This window comes from Epinephelus fuscoguttatus, linkage group LG17 (genome assembly GCF_011397635.1).
Source record: "Epinephelus fuscoguttatus linkage group LG17, E.fuscoguttatus.final_Chr_v1".
NCBI classification, from domain to species: Eukaryota; Metazoa; Chordata; class Actinopteri; order Perciformes; family Serranidae; genus Epinephelus; species Epinephelus fuscoguttatus.
This window is the reverse complement of record NC_064768.1, coordinates 24604170-24624912: the sequence shown is the minus strand read 5'-3', so window position 1 is coordinate 24624912 and position 20743 is coordinate 24604170. Positions and strand designations below refer to the sequence as shown.

At 39.9% G+C, this 20743-nt stretch overlaps 2 protein-coding genes across 4 annotated transcripts; both read right to left on the bottom strand.

Annotated features, from left to right (window-relative positions):
- Positions 1-364: 364 nt before the first annotated feature.
- mapk15 (mitogen-activated protein kinase 15) lies at positions 365-12914 on the bottom strand. 3 transcript variants are annotated; one of them, XM_049602802.1, is made up of 15 exons: positions 12659-12914; positions 12357-12468; positions 10498-10596; positions 9666-9695; positions 8581-8671; positions 8002-8132; positions 7296-7459; positions 6994-7133; positions 6846-6903; positions 4849-4986; positions 4561-4666; positions 4121-4439; positions 3008-3135; positions 2677-2829; positions 365-2480 (listed from the first exon to the last, which is right to left on the bottom strand). In XM_049602802.1, coding segments are annotated over exons 1-15 (1866 nt in total). In that variant the 5' UTR covers positions 12661-12914; the 3' UTR covers positions 365-2285. The 3 variants fall into 3 exon arrangements, with proteins under 3 accessions (XP_049458759.1, XP_049458761.1, XP_049458760.1); XM_049602804.1 differs by having other exon boundaries at positions 366-2480; positions 12667-12914; XM_049602803.1 differs by having other exon boundaries at positions 366-2480; positions 12357-12914.
- A 2048-nt stretch (positions 12915-14962) lies between these two features.
- Positions 14963-20708, bottom strand: vps28 (VPS28 subunit of ESCRT-I). Its single transcript, XM_049601861.1, has 10 exons — positions 20639-20708; positions 19529-19592; positions 19382-19410; positions 19059-19096; positions 18883-18972; positions 18677-18782; positions 18428-18529; positions 18004-18057; positions 17832-17923; positions 14963-16105 (listed from the first exon to the last, which is right to left on the bottom strand). The coding sequence occupies exons 2-10, from the start codon at positions 19566-19568 to the stop codon at positions 15985-15987; spliced, it is 672 nt and encodes a 223-aa protein (XP_049457818.1). The 5' UTR covers positions 19569-19592; positions 20639-20708; the 3' UTR covers positions 14963-15984.
- Positions 20709-20743: the final 35 nt, after the last annotated feature.

The window sequence follows — 20743 nt, the reverse complement described above, 5'->3', positions numbered from 1 at the left end:
CAGCTCCCGCCATAATGACGCAGTGTTTTTCGTTAGGGTCATATGAGAGTGGTGCATTTAAAGGTCTGTGTGGCTTTGCAAACAGAACACTGCGACTAAAAGATGGTGTCAAAGTCATTGTAGTTCAGGGGCCACACACAAGCCAGTTTGATCTGAAGAGGACCAGACCAGTGAAACCACTGCATAGTAACCTATAAATAACAACTCCTTCTGATTGTTTCCCTTTTCAGTGTAAAGAAGTCCATTCTGGCAACATTTAAACATTTTTTTTAACCTTTATTTCACCAAGAAGTCCCATTGAGATTGAAAATCTCTTAGCAGCCAATCAAAACACTTTATCTTTTCAAATTAAATTTTATTAGTTTATACAAAAAGAAAGAGCAAGCAAAACCAATAACAGACAAAAACAACAACTACATGCAGGGACATGTAGGCAAAGGTCACACGCCCAGCATTGAGAAAAACAGAAAATAAAAAGGGGCAAGGCTGTACTTCAGTATCACTGACCGGGGGTCCTCCATGTCAATTATCGTCTCTCAAGACCACAAAGGTCCCCATGATCCCCAACCTTGACCCCTGAAAATCCAGAGCTCCTCCAAGGAGGGAGAAATTGTCCAGTCCTCCATGAGCCACGATGCAGTTCTGGCCCCCAGGTCGTATGTTTGAAACCCCTGGTCTGGATAGATCAGGAAGGTTCTGTAGGACACATAACTACTGTACTACAATTTTGAGGTACTGCTTCTGAACATGAGCATAATCATGTTATGTGACTTTATACTTCAGCTTCACCAGGCTACATAACAGCTGCAGTTTAGTCAATTTTCACATTGAACAAAAGAAATCCACCACAAAATAATGAATGATCTTTACCCTTCCAATGAATGTTTAAGACTAAGATTTAGTAACTTCCTTATAGCATTGTATTATTTATAATACTGATTCATTTTTGGAATTATTTTCTGTGGACAATGGATATTTTGTATGTGTGGAGTCAGACATATTTTTGCTCAGCCACCAAAGTGGTCAGAGAGGACCAAGAATAACCACTACAGATATGTTTACACATACATTCATCAATTATTATATAATCCCAATTATATAGCCTTATATATATTATTCTGAAAAGGGCCATTCTGCAAAATGTGTATCATTCTTTTACTTCTAGTACTTAAAGTTTGTATTGATTCCACTACTTTTGTACTTTTACTTGTAGCAGTGTGTTTTCTACACTGTTGTATTTCTACTAAATATATAAGAGCAGGTAAAAGAGTACATCTTCCATTACTTGTACCACACATTCCAGAGAGCAATGTTTTATCTGATGACTGATGTTTTTTTTGGGCTTGTGACCTCTAACAAAAAGCAGTGTTTACTGTAAGCCCCTTGTCATATCTTGCAAGTTGTTCACTTTCACCAAAGAGTGATTTCCCCTCTTGAGTTGTAATTATTACTAATCTTTTTTTAATTTAAATAACTGTACGAGGCCCAAAGAGGTAAAGGTATCCAATATTTTAAGTTAAAAATTAAAGTAAAATGTGTTTTTTATTAAACTTCGTATTGGTTTGCTGTCACAGTCATTCATGCCTGTTAAAGATTTTAAACTCGGTTCCAGAAACACTTATCACTTTGTTTCTCTGTACACATTAGAGGAACAAGGAGGCTAATTGCCACTGTATTCACATAAAAAAAACCTCTGCATTATCAGTGCAGTGGACCCCTCTGACCCACTGTTAATGATACAAAGATATTTAGGAATATTTAGCATGTGACTGTTGACACACGGTGTCTCTATGGAAAGACAGACGATTCAACATTTTAGCTGATAATGTGCTAAAAAGGTGCCTATTTCAAATAAAGTTTGCAAATAACCACAAACCTACTTACACACCTAGAAACCGGACATTTAGGGCCCCTGAAGGTCTGGGGCTTTGGTCCCCTTTTGTCCAATTGGTAATCCAGCCTTGTGAGAAATGCTGTTGAATGAAACTTCATACATAAGCATACAATGTGTTTATGAATTGCTGGTACAATTTAATAAATTTAATATGAAGTCATACTGGATTTTTACAAATATGTATTCATTGTCACAGACAGCGACAGACATGTCTGCATGGATACAATCTACATAGTATACAAGAGGTGTAACAGTCACAGGAGTCACTGTTTCTTTTTACAAGTTTTCTCTCAGGTTGCCATGTGCTTTACATCCTAGTGCAAGGTACACCTTGTTGTGTGTTCAAACACACGCCACACTGGCGCCTTTGTAACAGCTGACATAACAGCAGTTACTGGTTGCAAGGGCGGCATTGAAGCAGATTGTCCAGTTCAGTCTTGTTGATGGTTCCATAGGCCTGCGAGTAGCTGCCCAGTTTGGCTCGTGGGTCCCCTGCAGCTGCCACATTACAGTTACTCTGAAATACTTTCTTGCTGAACCGTGCCGGTGGCCGAGCCTCACGAACCTGAGAGTTGGAGCGCTGGTTCTGCATGGGAAGGAAAAGACAGTTAGATATGCCATGACTGCAATTCCATCTATATCTTAGCAAATGCACCAAACTTTAAGATATATTTTCATGCATTCTGTAGTTAAATCAATATTTCATAGAGCATGTAAATAGCCTGAAATTGAATCCTGACATTGAGTCATATTTTACACATCCTGAGGTGTGGTGGACTGACCAGGTGTGCAGATGTGACGTACAGCCCAGAGGGCAGGGTAGGCCCGTCCTTGCGAACCAGTGGGTTGTTCTGGGTTTGGTTTTGGGTCAAGGAGAAGGAGCGGTTATGGGTCACAGGGGCTGAGCGACCACGCTGGAGAATCTGGTCCATGGACTAGTGAGGGTAGCAATAAAAGACAGAACAAAATGCAGAGTGAGTCACAGAAAGATCACAAGTGGGAGAGAATGCAAGGAGCCAAAAATAAATCAGGATGTAAAAACGAAACAAGATTACATCACTGTAAGGGAAAACAAAACTGAACAGTAAGTGGACTGAGGTCTGTTGATCATACTTTAGCCTTGGCGCCCTCTGTTGGTGATGTGGTTGCATCTCCATTGCTGGTCTGTCCCACTAGTTTCCTGCTGGCTGCAGTGGGTGAGTAGTAATGAGGAGGAGCGGCTGGACTCCGAACAAAACCATCTGAGTGAAGAAAAGAGAAGTTTGGGTTTTTTACCTGAGGGAATGTTTAAACTGCATGTTTGAGAGATTTACCTGAAATATATGCAGCTGTATTGATTTCACTGTGAAGGCATGGAACTTGTGTGAAGCATGAAAACAGTGTGTAAGATTTAGCGGGATTTAGTCTAGATTGCAAATATCTGAAACTTCTCTCAGTTAGGGATCCTGCAACTGTTCATTGTTCGGTAGGTTTTTACTTGGAGCCAAATTATCTGCAGAGGTCTCTTCCTCTCTATAACAAACAGATAAGGTGATTAAAACCAGTAATAACACTGAATAAAGCAGTTTCATGTTACAAATCAGTGTTTTCTGAGCTTTCAGCCAAGCATCTGCTAATCTGTGCTCACCTTTTTTTCCAGTAACTTAAGATCCAGACGTTCTGGAGGTGTTTTATCAGGAGCCGAATTATCCGCAGAGGTCTCCGCCTCTCCAAAACAAAATGAATCGGTAATTTAAATGGGTGTTTTTCCAATGCTGCTTGTCACAGAGGGGCTTCTAAGTACTGTTCTGAACTACATGGCGGTGCAACATAGAGATCTCTGTGGACGAGGAGCCGCTCCCTATGTAGACATAAACGGCCCATTAAGTAACAAAAACAATTCTTATTTTCAGGTGACTATACACTTGAGAAAATATACTTGTTATAATATATTCCATTTCTGCCAATATATCCCCCTAAATCCTACACACTGGACAAACTTGATCAAAGAAGTCAAAGTTGTCAAATGTTAAGCGTCTAAACACAGTCAAACTTTCAAGAACATTTTCTCAACTTAAACTGAAAAAACTTTCGGATCAAAACATATCTAAATAAGATAAGGAATCTAAGGAGACATCTTTCAGAAAATTCAGTTTTTAAAACTCTGCTATGAACATATTTTGATCAGTACCAAACAGCTCAATACCCAGCCTTGTGTGAAACCAGCTGAGATAAATTCAGACATACTTGGGACATGTGTGATGGGGTTATATGTGAGTTTTCCCAAGCAAGGGCTGGATAGCGGACTCGTCTTCTTCACAGCAGGCGGAGATGACACATTCTCAGGCCCAGGTTTGGTGACGCCTGTATGTGAAGGCACGTGGTTTGTCTTTTCAGTCTTTTCATGTTGCGTTTCCCCCATGTGACGACCATCCCCACTCACTGCCACTAAGCCTTTCTCTTCTTTATCCTTCACATTAGGCTTCTCAGTGCTGGTGACACAGCCTCCGTCCTTTGGTTGGATCAGCCTTAGCATCCCCTGATTAGTCCTCTTCTCCAGCATCATCTGCAGATAAAGAAGAGGAAATATATATATATAAATATATATAGCAACAGAATTATGTGTAATATGGTCTAATGTGTAAAGACCAATGTTGCCTTCTAAACATTCATGACTCCTTTTGTACCTCATAAAGTTTGTTGCGGTACTGAACCACAGATAATTGTACATCATCATCCAATGGCAGTACAACATCATGGTTAAGAGCTGGCTCCTTGGCTGGATTATGAAACCTCCAGAGATAAGAAACACATTTATGATTAAATGATAGCACATAATAGTAATAAAGTGGTGACGCAAATATTGATTTTCTAACCGCACCTATCCCAGACAGCAAAGCAAACAGAGGAAACGCTTGATTCTAACTGTTCAACTAAGCAAAGCAAAGAACAGAGAATAAAAAATAAATAAATACCTGGCTACATATGGGTGTTGGAGGGCTTGCTCAGCAGTCAGACGCTTGTCTGGGTTGAAAACTAGTAAACCTTTCAACAGGTCCAGAGCATCAGGTGGCACAGACGTCTGGAGAAGATCTTCCAAAGGCACCTGTGGTCTGGTGAAGGAAGGCAGAGAGGGATTTTAAAGCGTTCATCAGCAACTTAGCATTGCACTGCTGTAACATTGTCAGACTCACGTTGTACAGTTTTTTAAAAAAAAAAAAAGGATAAAAATCGTAGCAACAGAAGAAACATATTCTATTTTATTCCACGCATTTGTATTCCTCGTCAAAACCACCTGTCTCTACATAAGCTACAATGCAACTATATCTCCAACCACCAACTGACTAGCACTCCCAAAGACCTGTTCAGAGACTTTTGCCTCATTTCCACAAGATGGTTCAGCTCAGTTTGACTAAATTTACATTTGGTACCAGGTCCTTATCTCTGTTTTCACTGGATCCTTTCATTGGCAACCAAAAAGAGAAAAAAATGCACATCATTTATTGCACAGCATAGTTCTTTGGGCTGCTATTTTTTAAATGCAGGGTAGAGAGAATAAAAACATTTTGGATGCTATTAATGGTAGCTTAGTTATTTAAATATTGTGGCCTTGTGCAGGATGTCCTGTGTTGCGCTAGTGACTATCTTTCTGACCAATCAGTGTCAGTTAGTCTGCAGTGTTTTGACTCTACCGCCTAGTATTGACTCAGCTCACTTGAAACATTAACCTAAGAAGTAAGTGAGTAATATCAGGTACTGTTCGCAACTTTTGGTTATGGAAAGCTAAAAAAGAGCAAGTCCAGTTGAGCAAAGCCGTGCTGTACCATGCAGTGGAAATGCAGCATTAGATGTGTAAAATAGGTGGAGCTCTCCTTTAAATACAAAAAAGTGACGGGTGGAAGAACATGCTGGGGAGGGTAGATTACAAAGATAGATTCTATAACAGTGCTGTTCCTTTTAAAGTACAGATGGCTGTTGGCTGTTTACAAAAGGTCCTGTACAAAGATTAAAAATATGGCAAAGCTTTGGAGCGAGTTCAAGCAGACAAATCCACTCTCCTTGCTCACTCAAACATCTCAACATTTTCTGCAATATATAGTATCCAGCACACACTTTTTAACAAGGTGGTCTTTTAAAGAAGCTCTATATAACATTCGGAGCCTATCTATGATTGAGCGTTTGATTTACGTTGTCGGCAATTGTCCTCAACATGGAGGTGACTGACCTGGTGTCCAGCAGCTAACAGCGCTAACAGTGGCACAGTAGCAACAGTGCTGATAGAGCTAACAGTGTTAACCAGGGGGAAGAAGGGGGTGGGCGCTATGTATGTGCAGTGCAGAGTGGTGGTGATGATCTTGCCAGTGGGATACAAACACACACACACACACACACACACACACACACACACACACACACACACACACAGGGACCCACATGCGCTAATATGCATGCACCACTGGACCATCTTCTACAACGAACAACAGAGAAGCTCAGATTACAGCACACACAGAGGGAGTGTGACTTCATTCTCCGCTCAGGACACTATTATTCCACTATATCTATAGTAAATGTGGTTTCCTGCCACATTAATGACCTGAATGTTGTATAAAGAACCTTTAAAGCTGGCACTGCATAACTTATGATTTTGCTTTGTCACTGCAGCATCATTGCATCTCTGCAATAATCACTGCTCTTCGAGGGTGTAATCAGCCCCACCTCCACTTGCAAGCTCTGCTAACAGTCTCCCCAGTGGAAGAGAGGAAATGTGTTATTGTCACTCCCAAAACTAGCTCTGTCCCAGGGGTGACAAGGTCAGAGAGAGGCCGAGCACCATCAACAACTGTGCACAAATAAAGTAATCCATATGAGTTTACCTAGGGAAATGCAAAAGGTGCAAGAACCTCTCTATTGTTAACATGTTCTGTGCACAGTAGGGTTTTCACAACATACATAACACAAAAGATTGTCTTACTTCAGTAACATTCTCTGAATGACGGAGGATCCATACTCAGACTTGATTGCGAGAATATCTGAAAATTAAATGCATTGAATTAAATCAATAAATATATAGTGATGAACGCTGTCCATTGCTAAAAATAAAGTGTGAGTTCTTTAATTACCTTCTGGGCTCGGGTGTGGTATGGCACTCATGATCTTCTCTATTTGGTTGATGGTGGATGTCCCAGGGAACAGGGCTTTTCCCAGCAGCATCTCTCCCAGGATGCAGCCGAGGCTCCACATGTCCACACCTTTAGTGTACCTTTGAATCACATGTACTCCTCTTACACTCTGGTACACTCATAACTTATTTTCCAAAAAAAGTATTCTGTCCCTTGAATGAATATTTTTCAATGTTACCTTCTTCATCACTGTTAAATCAATTGTTGTGAAGCATAAGAGGTTGTGGTACAGTTACTGATACCTCGCGGATCCCAGCAGGATCTCAGGAGCTCGGTACCACCGGGTTGCCACGTACTCCGTCAGTGCTGGATTCCCGCTGTCCTCTTGAATCTGGTTGAGCGATCTGGCCAAGCCGAAATCACACAGCTTGACTACACAGTCGGTGTCCAGCAGCACGTTGGATGGCTGTGGGAAACACAGACAAGAGAAACATTCTTCACAGGGACTGTAATGGTTCGGTTTTCACTCATCTCCTGAGAGGTCAAACAGGACAGCTTTACCCAGGTATGAAAACAGAAATCACACTAGGAGTGAGAAGACATGGAAAAGGAGACAAATAGGAGAGAAGGAGGGATGAAATTCTACTCTCTAGGATCAGAGGCCGTTTTGAGAAACCATGTCAGCAGATTTTCTGCAGGAGCTCTAGAATGTGATGACTTAAACTCAGTAAATTGGACATAATGGCTTACATTTACATTAGAGCATAAAAAATTTATTGATTAGTTAATTAGCTAGTCTGCATGAAAACTTCACAGGTAAAAACACCTGTGTGACAGCTGACATGAAACAAAGGATCGGATCCTCTGTATAAGTCAGTATAGCCAAACCTGATCAAAATGCCTTCATCGGCCCCGATACTGATCCTTGAGATTGGATCGAGACACCCTTACTTCTAAAATTAATAAATGAATTCATGACTTTAGTGTGATACTCTCCACCTGACATACCTTTTGGTCTCTGTGGATAACGTTTCCTGAATGCAGGTATTTGATGGCTTTGAAGAGCTGGTACATGACATAGCGTTTGTGGATGTCCTTCAGTAGGGTGCCTTTCTTTATCACTGCATGCAGGTCTGTGTCTAGTAGAAAGCAGGAAGCAAAAATTGACGACAGCACAACTTTTACAGTAACATCTAGCAATGATTGGATTTTAAATCATCATCAGTTATTTGTGATTTTGGCGTAGAGTTCCTAAACACATGCTCCTCCATAATCACACACACAATGATTTCAACCAAAGGGAAATGCTGGAGAGAAACAGTGGAGGTCTGCACTGGATGCTGGTGTACAGTCATGGATTATAGTACAGAGAGGGGGAGGCCAATCTGTGGACTCAGCAGTAAGACAGTGCAGCCGGCCAAAGGAAGCAGAAACCCTCACACACATACACACACAGCCTTTTCAGTGCCAAACTAAACTGCTAACAACCACTGCAGCCTCACTCCTCCCAATGCTTATGTGTCAAAACTGATCTATAATTATTTTCCTTGCAGCCATGTTTGTGCACATGAACTTCCAGACACTCACCCATATACTCAAAGATGAGGTAAATATCTTTATCATTTTGCGCTCTGATGACATTTAGAAGTTTGACGATGTTGGGATGGTCTCCAAACTCCTGCACACAGAAAGGAGATTTGTTTTTAGGAAAATAAACCACACATACAAACAAATCTTGGCTGTGTTGAACTGGCAGCCATAAAGGTTGAGCAAACAACAGGGAAAGTTTCAACAGATATTACATAACGGTCACTGTAATTAAACCCCATAATATCTACAACACCGGAATTTCACCAGAAGATGATGACAGCTGATTAGGAGGCAGAGGCACAGCTGAAGGTCACATGAATGTAGGTCAGCAGATTAAGAATGAAGCTGGAATGTGTGTCACAAGGATATGAATCAGCCTGAAGCAGGTACAGTGTTGTTGTTCACTGTCAGTCTCCTTCAGGGTAACAATAGAGTTGAAGTTGAAAGAAAACACTATTTAGAAAACAAAAGGTTTGACCATATTGGACGTTTTATTGTGATTTCACATAATGGCAGAGGTATTAAACTGCGGGACTTGTGCCACTGTCCTATTTGTACCATGCCGTACCAGAGGTGTTCATGCTCAAATGTCTTCACACGGTAAAATGAACAGCTGAAAAATCTGCTTTTTCTGCATGTTTCAAACTATAAAGCGAAGGACTATGATGAAACAGCAATGGAAAAACAAACAGTGCTGCACCAGAGTGGGAGGGCATGGTGCAACTACTGGAGCAGTGTCAGAGGGGCAGACAATTGACAAATACAGCAATTTGTAAAAGCATTTATAAAAAGCTGTATAAAGAGAAATTCTCTGTTGATTTGTGGGCATGTTTTTGTGAAACTGGTGATGGAGCTTGTTCACTGACTAAAGAGTGATGAACAGCATCCTGAAACCCAACAATCACTGTATATCATGAAATGTCGTTGTATTTTCTGCAGTAAATTAAAAAAGAGGCTGGACAAAGAGGGAAAAGATGGAAACAAAATGTAGAGAGTGGGGCTGGGATAACTAATCTTTGAGTTGAATGATAGTATGACAGTAGTTCTGCTTTATTTCACTAATACATAATTATTATCGTTACCTGGAGGAACATGATTTCTCTGAATGTCCGCTGCAAAAGGAAAGAAAATAACAGTTAGATCTGAACTCTACGAGCAATAATCTCGGCCGTAAACTGGGCACACACAAGCCTCCTGTTCTATTTAATCATTAGCCAAACCCATCTTTCTATTGACACAGGTGAGGGGAGCCAATTGTGAAGCCACTGTGAGACCATTTTTAGAATAGGAAAGAAGAAGCTAAATTGGTAATAACCTGAAATCACATGTAACTGCTGACAGTCAGTTGTAAGTTTTATTTGCTTCATTTTTAAAGGAAATCACCCACAAAATGATCACTTATAATAATCCATGTCTCATTAATCCAGTCGTATGTTCAGTGCTTCCCTAAACACATGCACTCCAACTAAAACCTTACCGTTTAAAACTGAATTGAAAGTGAAACTTATCCATGCTCTCTTAAAAGCCAGATTCACATACTAAGGTTTAATGAAAATGTATGTGTTTGGGATGTAATGAGCATACGACTGGATAAATGAGACTTGGATTACATTACTGATGTTTTGATGTAGTTTACTGTTGTTAAATGTAATCCCCAGTCAATCAATGAATCAATGTTTGTCATTTTCTCTGGAGGCATGCAAGAAAAACAAAGTTGTCCTCACAAATTCAAGGTAACACAGCATGACTAACTGATTAACAATTGGTCATTTTGTGGCTGAAGTATACCTTTGAGGGGCTTTATGCCATGTACACTGTGAACCATCTATATATATTAGATATGATATGAATAAAGGTATTAGGTTACAATAATGATATTACATCATTGTCACTTAGATAACAGCAAGCACCCACCTGGGCATCTGTCCTGTTCCTGAATGCGTCAAAGATCTTCTTCACAGCCACAACCTCGCCCGTCTGTCTGTCAATCGCTTTCCATACGATGCCATAAGCCTGGGGAGATACAACCCACTAAGTCACCTCTTCTCAAAGCAGGACATGGTTTATATTCCATATAAACATTTATATAGTTTTTGCTGAGGTCATGATTCTCCATGCTCGCCTGATCTATTCATTTTAAGTCTTTTAATTTACATGTTTAACTCATTCATATATTTTTTTCAGATCAATTTAAAAACTGTTGTATTTTTTGGGGCCTAAAAAAGGTGTCATTTTTAACAGAACACGTCATCCACAAAATTACAATTTGTAAATCAATTATTCGAGCTATGTCACCTTGAATTCATGAGAAAACTTTGCACTTCTCACATGCCTCTATAGAAATACTTATTTATTAATTGATCGTGGACCCTGCTTAACAACAGCAAAACTCTCACACAACTCTTGCAGTATAATACAAGTCTCATTTATCCTCATAATTTCCTCTGAAACCTTACTGTGAAAACCTGAAATGAAAGTGAAACTTATCTACGCTCTCTTCAAAGCCACACTCCAATACTAACGTTTTAGCTTGTGTTTGGGAAATCGACTGGATAAATGAGACTTGGATCATACTGCAGGAGTTATGTGAGACTTTGTATTCCTTCAAGTATTCCTTCAAGAACACTAAGTTCTTTTGCTATTTAAAAACGCACTGTGTAACTTTTAATCATTAAAAAAAAAAAAGTCAACGGCACTCCTGATCACCATTTTCCTATAAGAGAGGGCGAGGACATGACCTCTGTGTCCTCTGTTGCAGCTACAGTCCTGACTATGGTGAAGAAAGAGTCATGGTGCTGATGAGGGCAGTGAAGTCAAGCATAACAGAGGCAGCAGTGAGGCAGGGCATAACCCTAACCCATGTTATTGTACAGACAGAAGGAGCAACAGCACTGTTATTGGAGGCAGTGGATCAGATTCACGCAGCCCTGGTGACTCAGGTGGCTGTTGTCTTTGTCAAAGCCCGGCTCCAGAAAGAAGAGTTAGTGATGCACATTTGCGAGGGGAACAAAACAGTTTATTCATTACAATTAGGAGTGTTTTGCTGTTGTTAAAGCACTTTATGATTCTCTAAGGCTAATAAGCACAGTGTTGCTCACTATTGTTTGGCTCCCTGGAGCATCACAACACAGGGAGCCTTTATCTCACCAGCCAACTGTAAATAGATTCAACGGCTGTGTAACCTGAGTCACTTCAGGCCTCAGGTATGCCTAGTTAGTTAGGCAATATGACGTGACTACGTGGCAGTTACCACCTGGCCAGTGCAAGCAGAGCAGCAATTTGTACGTCTCTGTGGACGGCCGATGGAAAAAAGAAACCAGGCTGTTTTTAGTCCTGTGGCAACCGTACCAGCGGAGAGAAAAACAAAAGGGTTATGGACTCTGAAGGGAACAAGTGTCCTCACACATCAGCTGATTTGCAAAGAGAGTTTGTCCTGCCAAAGTAAATAAACCTCTCCCTTACAACACTGGTTTGCACTCAGGGCCTTAATTCTGGATAATTTCAGGAATGTCTCTTAAGGCTGGAGTTCAGAGAGGCTTAAAGATGTGGTAAACATCTTTGTGCAGGTATGGAGGCTGGTGTAAAGAGTCAAAACACTGATAAGAGGCTGCAAACTGAAAGCATGAGCATTGACAGTGTTTGGCAACTTTAAAAACTATTGCAAAATAGCAGTTACATGGACGTAACTCCAGTTCTATGAACAAGTGTGTAGCCATGTCAAAGGTGCAATAAGGTGTTGTTAATTGTAGCCTGGGCTAAATTAGCTCACTCACCCCTTTCCCAAGTCTCTTCTTAATTTCATACTTCAGAGAAATGTGTTCCTCCACCTCAGACACGTTTGTTGATCCATATATTTTGCTCATTTTTCCGTTTCTTTGCTCAGTCCTGAAAGAGATAAGTGGCCTTCAATTTCCCGGAAACAGGTGTTAAAATTGTTCGCAGCAATGACTGACTTGTGGAGTCAGTTCCGTCAGAGCTTCAGCTTCAAACATATTTCCCAAAACACACAGTGATAAAGCATGAAACCAACAGGCGAGTCTCTCTGTAGTTTTTGTGTATGTTATTAGCGACCCACATGCGAACCTCTATACTTGTAGTCCCACGTCGCGTTAACGTTACTTCCTCTTGATTCAGTGTCGACCGACAGGCACCAGGTTCGTCTTTAACTCCATTTAGTGACTGGAAATAAGCTCTGTTTAACCTGAACTGTACACATTGTGTTGATATTTATCAAGGTGATGGTCAATCCTCTCTGTGAGTTTGTATACTCCCACTCTGCTGCTGGTGGTGCTGCTGCTAACTGACGAGCCCTAGACTTTTGTCATTTCGTGTCGTCCTGGCAACGAGTACACTGCTGCCTGTTTCTTAAAGGGGCAGCAGCACAAACACTTCCTGAATACACTCATTCACACAAGTCACCGACGGACATCTGGTGTTGTCAAGGAGATTAGTGCTGTACATCATGGGTGAGGCAAAGAGCTGAGATTATGAGAAGCCCCCCGTTATTTATACACACAATTACACATTTTCATCATGGCCTCCACCAAAATGCTCCATGTTATTACGTTATCCATTAACATTAACTCTATCAACTATGGCTTCTATCAGTGATCAACACTTGCTAACACATTAACATTAAATGTAACTTAAAAGTAAATGATTGACCTGGGAAAATAAAAGTGATGTGCTTACAAACAAGTCACAAACTGTGCAGAGCAATAAAGAATAAAGCAAGTGGGCCTTTACCAAAGACTCAAAGCCATTTCAAGTTCATCTTAGAGACTACAACCTTATAAAAGAAACCCTAAAATGCAAACTGGAGATGTCAAGTTAAAAGAAGCTTACAGCAGAAATAAACATGTTTACAGCCCAGTACAAAAAAGGATTTTGCTCTCAATAAGGCTTTAAGTTTTGGAGCGGCAGTAGCTCATCCCATAGGGACTTTGGCTGGGAACTTGGGGGTCACCAGTTCAAGTCCCCCTTCAGACCAAATATGGATTGTGGACTAGTAGCAGGAGAGGTGTCAGTTTGCCTCCTGGGCACAGCCGAGGTGCCCTGAAGCAAGGTACCAAATCCCCAACTGCTAAGGGCATCTGTCCAAGGCAGCTCCCTTGCTCTGACATGTCTCAATTCAATGCATGTATACATCCTGTTTGTGCAAGTGGCCTGTGCATATATACATTTCCTCTCGCAATTAATACAATCAAGTATGTCTCTTACACACAATCAAGGGCAGGGCTGGCAAGCTTTGAGTGACAGGATGTCTTCCAATAGTGTCCTCAGACTCTCAGTCATAACCACCTCTCGCTCCGGCACAGCTTCAACCATTCGTCCAAATATGGTCAGTTCTGACTTCAAAAAACCTTGATGGCGACAGGTGAAATGCTGAATTTGAAGCAAATAGGTGATGTCACAGTAATTATGTCCATTTTTTTATACAGTCTATAGGACTGATCTGGGGCTAAAACTTGAATACCTTAGCCTCTGCTGCATTAATTTTAACATCAACAAAAAAATCGAACTACCCTAAGTAAGTTCCTCAACTTAACTGCAGGACCCTTTAATTGAACATGATAGAGAATCACCCCTTAAGTCAATAAAACATGTCTTGTGTTTATGAGGTATCTTACCTATCTCTGGCCATGTCTTGTGGAGGGGCACTGTGCGAAAATCAGACGACAGTAATGGCCTTTCTTATTTTTATTTTTTACTCATATGGTGCATATTCCTCTCTAAAGTTTAATTAATAATTAACACACAAATGCTGTGGGTGGTTAGGGCTAGGCATTGAACACTGAAAATCAAAAGTTGGAATTGAATCTTGGGTCATTCTTTTTCTTGTTTACTCATTTCTTGACCACATTTCCTCATTTAAATCAGAAAACTCTTCTTACTTAAACTACATTAAACCAAAGTTGTTCATTTTACACCAATACAGTTGTAGGAATCTCCAGAGAGAAAAAATGGTTAGAACATGTCTGTATTCTCCAAACTCTTGTATAGAATAAGCACAGCGGGAGTGTGCATGGGTGATAAGTAAAGCCTACCAGCAAACATTTTGCCCTTAGGAAGCAAAACAGGTTAATCTGGAAATGAATCATCAGGCTGCTGCTTTAGCAAGTAAACAATTTAGCTAATAAGAAAACACCAACACAAATGCATACAAAAGGAAATCAAAACAATAATTAGAGTCAAAATTAATAACTCTCTGAAAGAATAAACAGTGCAACAAGTTGTATTTTGCCGGTAACATATCCTTACACCCTGTCACTTGCTTGTTCTATTATATTTCCTAACATGTCACATGAGAAGTTAAATGGTTTTAGATAACGCAACAACAAAACACATTTGATCTGATTCACACACGGCACAAATGAAGTTGGAGGTAGATTTTTCATTTTTATTTCTAAAAAGGTGTTACATGCTCTTATTTAATAAAAATCAAAACTATTATTTACAAATGATAAATCTTAATAAATATGTTCTCCCTAATGGTGTTCGAGGGCTGAAACATATTTAGCAAGCAAAATAAGGAGGGGGCGTGTCCACCTCACTTTTACCCACTTCATGTGGCCAAACCCTCACTTCTACAGGAAATATGGATTAAGTGTGTTAACAGAAAACAGGGCTACAAAATGTACACGAATAATTCCTTCCACCATAGTTTCAATAAAATGAATAATCTGAAGTGCAGTTTAATCTTGAAGTCGAACAGCTGCATTTATTTTCCATTTACTGACAGCGTGTCGGCGTCTTTTACTCCAGCGACAAAAACGATTTCAAGATTCTGCATTCTGTGTGACAGAAAAACAAACATGGTGTATGGAAAAGAAATGCTAATCTGCCCCCAAGTGGCAAGTAGTGGATAGAATTAGGGTACCAAAAAGAAAAAATACATATCTTCCCAATAATACAAAGGCTTTGGCTGTTGTAACCTTTTCTTCATGTGCAGACTTTGTCCAATATAACTGCATCATGCTTCTTTGTTGGTGCTCTGCAAAACTTAAGTATAAAATTAGACCTTTTTGATTTTACAGTACAAAGTTAGAAGTAAACTGTTTTGTAGAGGGCAGAAGAAACAGCCAATGTTAAAGAGTTTATCACACAAGTTAGGCTCGAAAAGAGGCCAATGGAGCATGGTGGGTGAGGCTGCAGGCAGCATGATGTAGCAGACAGTGGAGTACACATGATGGTGAAGTTTGTATAGTACACCACATGAATAAAGGAAACAGGAAACAAAGGACAGGAAAGACCTGGGGGTGTATGAGACAGACAACCTGTCCAGGTATAATCCAATCTCTACCAACAGCCAGAAGGAGAACATAGAGTGTTCCTTTTTTTTAACTTAACAGATATCAGAGTCAGAATATCAGACAGATGAAACAGTGAGGGACAGATGCTTTAGGAGGAGTGGAGGAAGCGGTTGAAGGCGTTGTAGGCCGACTCCAGATCAAACAGCATCTGGCGCACCTGATTATCGTCCAGCTCATCTGAGGCTGACATGCTGCTGAGGGTGGTCAACCTGAGGAGGAAAAATTAAAGATAAATGCAGATGACAGACAACAACACTGCTAAGACTTATGACAGATTGGCATAAGGTTAACACTACTGGGGATCCATGTAAATCTATGGTCCATTAGTAACATTATGAATTAAAAAAAAAAACAAAACAAAACACAGATACCCGCAAATATATAGTTGCTATTGGTATTGATGACATAGTAATTAACCTATAGTCAATATAATCCTATACTATTGTAGGTACTGGCGTCTACTTGCAGTCCCCGAGCCATAAATTCTGTTTTTCTTAACTGCAAAGATGCTTTAACTTAATAAACTGTACACTTTGCTTTATGACCCACTCATGATGAGACCAAATAATCAACACACTGTTTTAGTGACGGGCAAAATGAACATATGCATCTTTATTAGCGACTCTTTTAAGTGCCTTGTGTGTACTGAGTCAGCCTATTGTATGTGCACTTATAAATCCCTGATATTTCCCACTCATTGTTACTATTGTAGTGCAGCAAAGGCACTGAATGAACGAATGAGGACAAATTCATTCTGACTCGGGTCAAGACCTTCAACAGCCAAGGCCAATAGTGCGTCCACATACTCCTCAGACAGTTGTTCTTGCAACTCTGCTGTGTTTCTGAGCTTTAAGTTGTAATGTGGACGTGGATGTTGCAAAGAACATGTGTGGTATTTTATTACTCAGAGCATTTAAATGACACATTAATGATAACGAACAGCAAAGGAAACGGATGAGGTTAGAAATGTAATTGGGAGATAATATTTCAGATTATTCCGGCAACACATGAATGCAGCACAAGGCTGTGGGGTTAACTGAATGTCTGCTACTTTCCCATTGGTCAGTGACATTGCTGTAACATGGTAGTGAGCTTACATAGCCTACTTGCATACAAGTGGGCTGCTGAATCAAAGCATTAAAATGGATATTTTATCTTTATCAATGTAAACTTAAACATGACTGGTAATGCATTGAAGAGAAGTTTTGTGGGGCTGGCAGCACGAGCAGTCAAATGTGCATGTACTAAAACCGAGTGTCACTAAGACAGTGACACCATATTTTGAAAAAAGTGTCAAACTCAAAAAGTTCAAAGGAACTGAAAGTGTGAAAAGAACTGGTTCACCCATCAGTAGTAAAAATTTCAACAAATTCCCAACCTCAGATCCATCTCAGGTATAAAAACAGTATATTTAAGCACAACTACCACTTAATACACTGGAGAGTTATATAGAAAGAAAAAGGGTAGCAGGATGATATTAAGTTTAAGCACTGACATGTACAGTTCCACAGTTGTAGACATAGATTTTGTCTGACTTGTCATACCACAGCATTTATCCATAACAATGTTACCAGTCAACAAACTGGTGGAGCTTAATATAGGGCACTCACCGAATCATCTACGTCATCATCCTGATTTGAATAAATTTTCTAGAACTTTGAGGTGCGGCGTAAATGCAAACCACACAGATTACCAGGCATTCTTTTACCCAGGTAAATAAATTCCTGGAAATGTTGGTGGAAAGGGGCTTAAGAGTCTGCTGCAAATGATCATGCCTGGACTGAGTGAGTATTTAACAGCAAAAGCAGTATTAGTTTAACTTATGGACACAATCATCAGACAAGTATATGTTGCACTAAACTGGCAGCCGGTTAAAGAACACAGTAACACAGTAAACTATGAACACAGTAAACTGGGTGGCCCAGTGTAACTAACCAGAGGCTGACTTTGTCCTTAGCCTCTGAGTCTGGAGGCATGTTGCTCATTCTGTTCATGGTTTCCATCAGTTCCCTCAGGTCTGGCTGGATCTGGACCAACAGGAAAGAATAAGTTAAGCTGTTGTCTTAAATCTATCTGATATTTAAGTTTTGCACTTTCTTAAATTTACCTCATCCATGGCCCTGATCTCCAGTCTCAGCTTGTCCATCACAGTAATGAAGAGCTGAAAGTGACAACAATGAGACAATGCTCAACATATTTACACCAAGGATTTCATTTATCGTCAGCAACACAAACAGGGCACACAGTGTCCAGTATCACACTGTCTCTCCGCGGATTTTATCAGTTTGTCAGACTTTATGAGCTGAGATAAAAGTTGGCAGTGGATACAGCTGACAACACCCATTCACATTCTTTAGTGACTGACCACAGGATGAGCCAAATTAAGTGAAACCACTTTAGCCATTTAGTGCTTGAAGTGAACACACTAAATCATTTTATAAAAATACAACTGCAACAATTTTTATTCTGGCACATGCCCAAGATAAGACTGCAGTTTGCCCTGACTGTTTAATATTATGGAGAGGACATACAGAAACTATATCTGCAATGCAGCGGTTCAGGTTGCCCTTGTCATCCTTGATGGTGATTGGCCGATCCTCCTTGATCCTTTCCATCGCTAGTGGACAGTCGAGCTAGGAAACAAAAGACAAGAGTAATATTGTTACCAAGAAAAACTCTAAATGCAAAACTATGGTAGAACAATTTCATGGCTCATTTGTGAAAATGTTTACAAAGTAAAATAGGTGATAAAATAATATGTGCTCTAAAACAGAACTCACTCTGTACTTCCTGCAGAAATCATCAATGGAGCCCACGTCAGAGCCCTGCACCTGTTTGAAAGCAGCCTTATACTGAACCAACAGTCTCGAACAGGAAGCAGTGTACCTGAAACAGACAAATCCTGCAGGTTAATAAAAACAAAACAATTGTGGTGGCATTTTTGACAGTCTTTCAAACACAAAATATAAACTCAAGTAAAACTCACTCATTAGGTGTGACACAGTCTTTGATGTAAGCCTTCTCCAGGGCCTGAAGGGTCTTGACGACAGCAAACAACTCTGCCATGTTATCATACCTTCAGAACAAGGTTAATAATGTGAGTCCCTGGATTACTCTGTGTTCATATTAAGATGGTCGTTTGATAATCTATGAGACACTTACTTCTCTCGTTCTCTTGCATTCTTGTATAATTTCACCTCCTGAAAACACACAATTTGTGGTGAAGGCCTGGCGAACAAGCTGAGTATCACATATTATTTTATTTTATTTCATATTAGTTTTAATTAAACATTTCTTGTAGACGTAACATTCATAAAAGGTAAGTTTGATTTTCTTCCAGGAACAATTTGAAAAAAAATAAATAAATAAATAAATAAATCAGATACTTGTAACGCCACTACTGATTGGCTTTCTTTGATGTTTATACAGATTAAGAATCCTGTTTTCACAGTTTTATTTAAGGCATATAAAATAGTTACATTTACCTCATATAACTCAGGCTTGTTGGCCGGAGCTGTGGGGGAAAAATAATTACATGCTTTGAGTGACATTTATTGTACTTTGCTGTTGAATAGAGGATGACTGAACAATGTGCCTAAACTGTAGACATTACATTTATTTGAATGGCTTACCTGCCCCCACACCTCCTGTCACTGGTATCCCATGGAACATGATGCTGATGTATCAGAGCTTGATCTGAAAAAAAAAAAAGGAAAAAAAAAAAGAACTAAATCTAACAACCACATTGAACACTTCTGCAAAGCAGCAAAACACTTTACCACCATTTATGTGTAAGTTTCTTTTACAATTGGATCTATTCATCAGAAACAGTCCTCAGTGGATTTTTCAAACGAATTAAAGACCATTTCTGGCTTAACAATTTTAGCACTTATTGTGAATAAGATCAAAGAACAGCATTGTTAGATGGAGACACTGTTAATACAACTTCTAGCTGTCAAGCAGCAGGTAAGAGATACTCTAGTTTGGGGTGGTATGGTTTATTTCTGACACACTTCACCTCAGACGAGGTTTAAACCCTCCACTAACAAGTACAACATCAGTCTCTTTAAGGAAAAACAGCATAGACTAATATTTATTAGTGTGGCTATTGTTGAGGCAAAAAGAGGTGGATCCTGATTTCCTGAGCTAAACCCTGACATACTAAAAACATTTGGATAAATGGCTACATTGTTCATATGTTCATATTATATGTTGTAGTTTTCAGAAAGGACATATAAGAAATTTTAACAAAAACAACCTTTTGCGTCTAGCTATAGGAGTGACATGCCACTGATCGTAATTCTCGATTAGTGTTGAAGTGATTATGAACACCATGTATTTGTTGTGGCATATCTATGACAAGGCAGACTTTGTTCGCTGTTCAGATCATTACTACGATATGTACAGGTTGGCTACCGCAGTTAAACAATATATAAGCTTGAAATGCTGCCATGTTGAGTTTAAACGCGTCGTTTAACTCGAAGAACTTGCCGATCCACGGAGAAATAGAGGAAAACACCTGAAGAAAGCCGAACTAGCTAGCTCGAAGTTAGCTTTTGAGGCTAGCTCGTAAGCACTTCCTTTAAGGTTTATCATACCTGGGCCGTACAGACAGCTGTTTGTGAACACTAAAATTTATATCCGTGACCTTTAGTGTGCTAAGAGGTAAGACGCCAGCAGCCTTTTTCAATATTTGTGTTTTAATCAACGAAAATCAACGAAATTAAAGACACTTTACTCACCCTTTCGGCAAACTGCTGTGACGTCAACGTAAACACACCCTCCTGCCAGGACCCGAGGACGTCAAAATAACAGGCGTCCGTGGTGCCTTACTAAAAATAAATCAA

Coding starts and splice junctions, on each gene's coding strand:
- mapk15 (XM_049602802.1), bottom strand. Junction 10,597..12,356: donor AGAAGAGACTTGGGAAAGGG/GTGAGTGAGCTA, acceptor GTATCTCCCCAG/GCTTATGGCATCGTATGGAA. Junction 2,481..2,676: donor ACGTCACATCTGCACACCTG/GTCAGTCCACCA, acceptor CTTCCCATGCAG/AACCAGCGCTCCAACTCTCA.
- vps28 (XM_049601861.1), bottom strand. CDS start 19,568: ATGTTCCATGGGATACCAGTGACAGGAGGTGTGGGGGCAG. Junction 19,097..19,381: donor ACAAGCCTGAGTTATATGAG/GTAAATGTAACT, acceptor GTGTGTTTTCAG/GAGGTGAAATTATACAAGAA. Junction 18,973..19,058: donor AATGCAAGAGAACGAGAGAA/GTAAGTGTCTCA, acceptor CTTGTTCTGAAG/GTATGATAACATGGCAGAGT.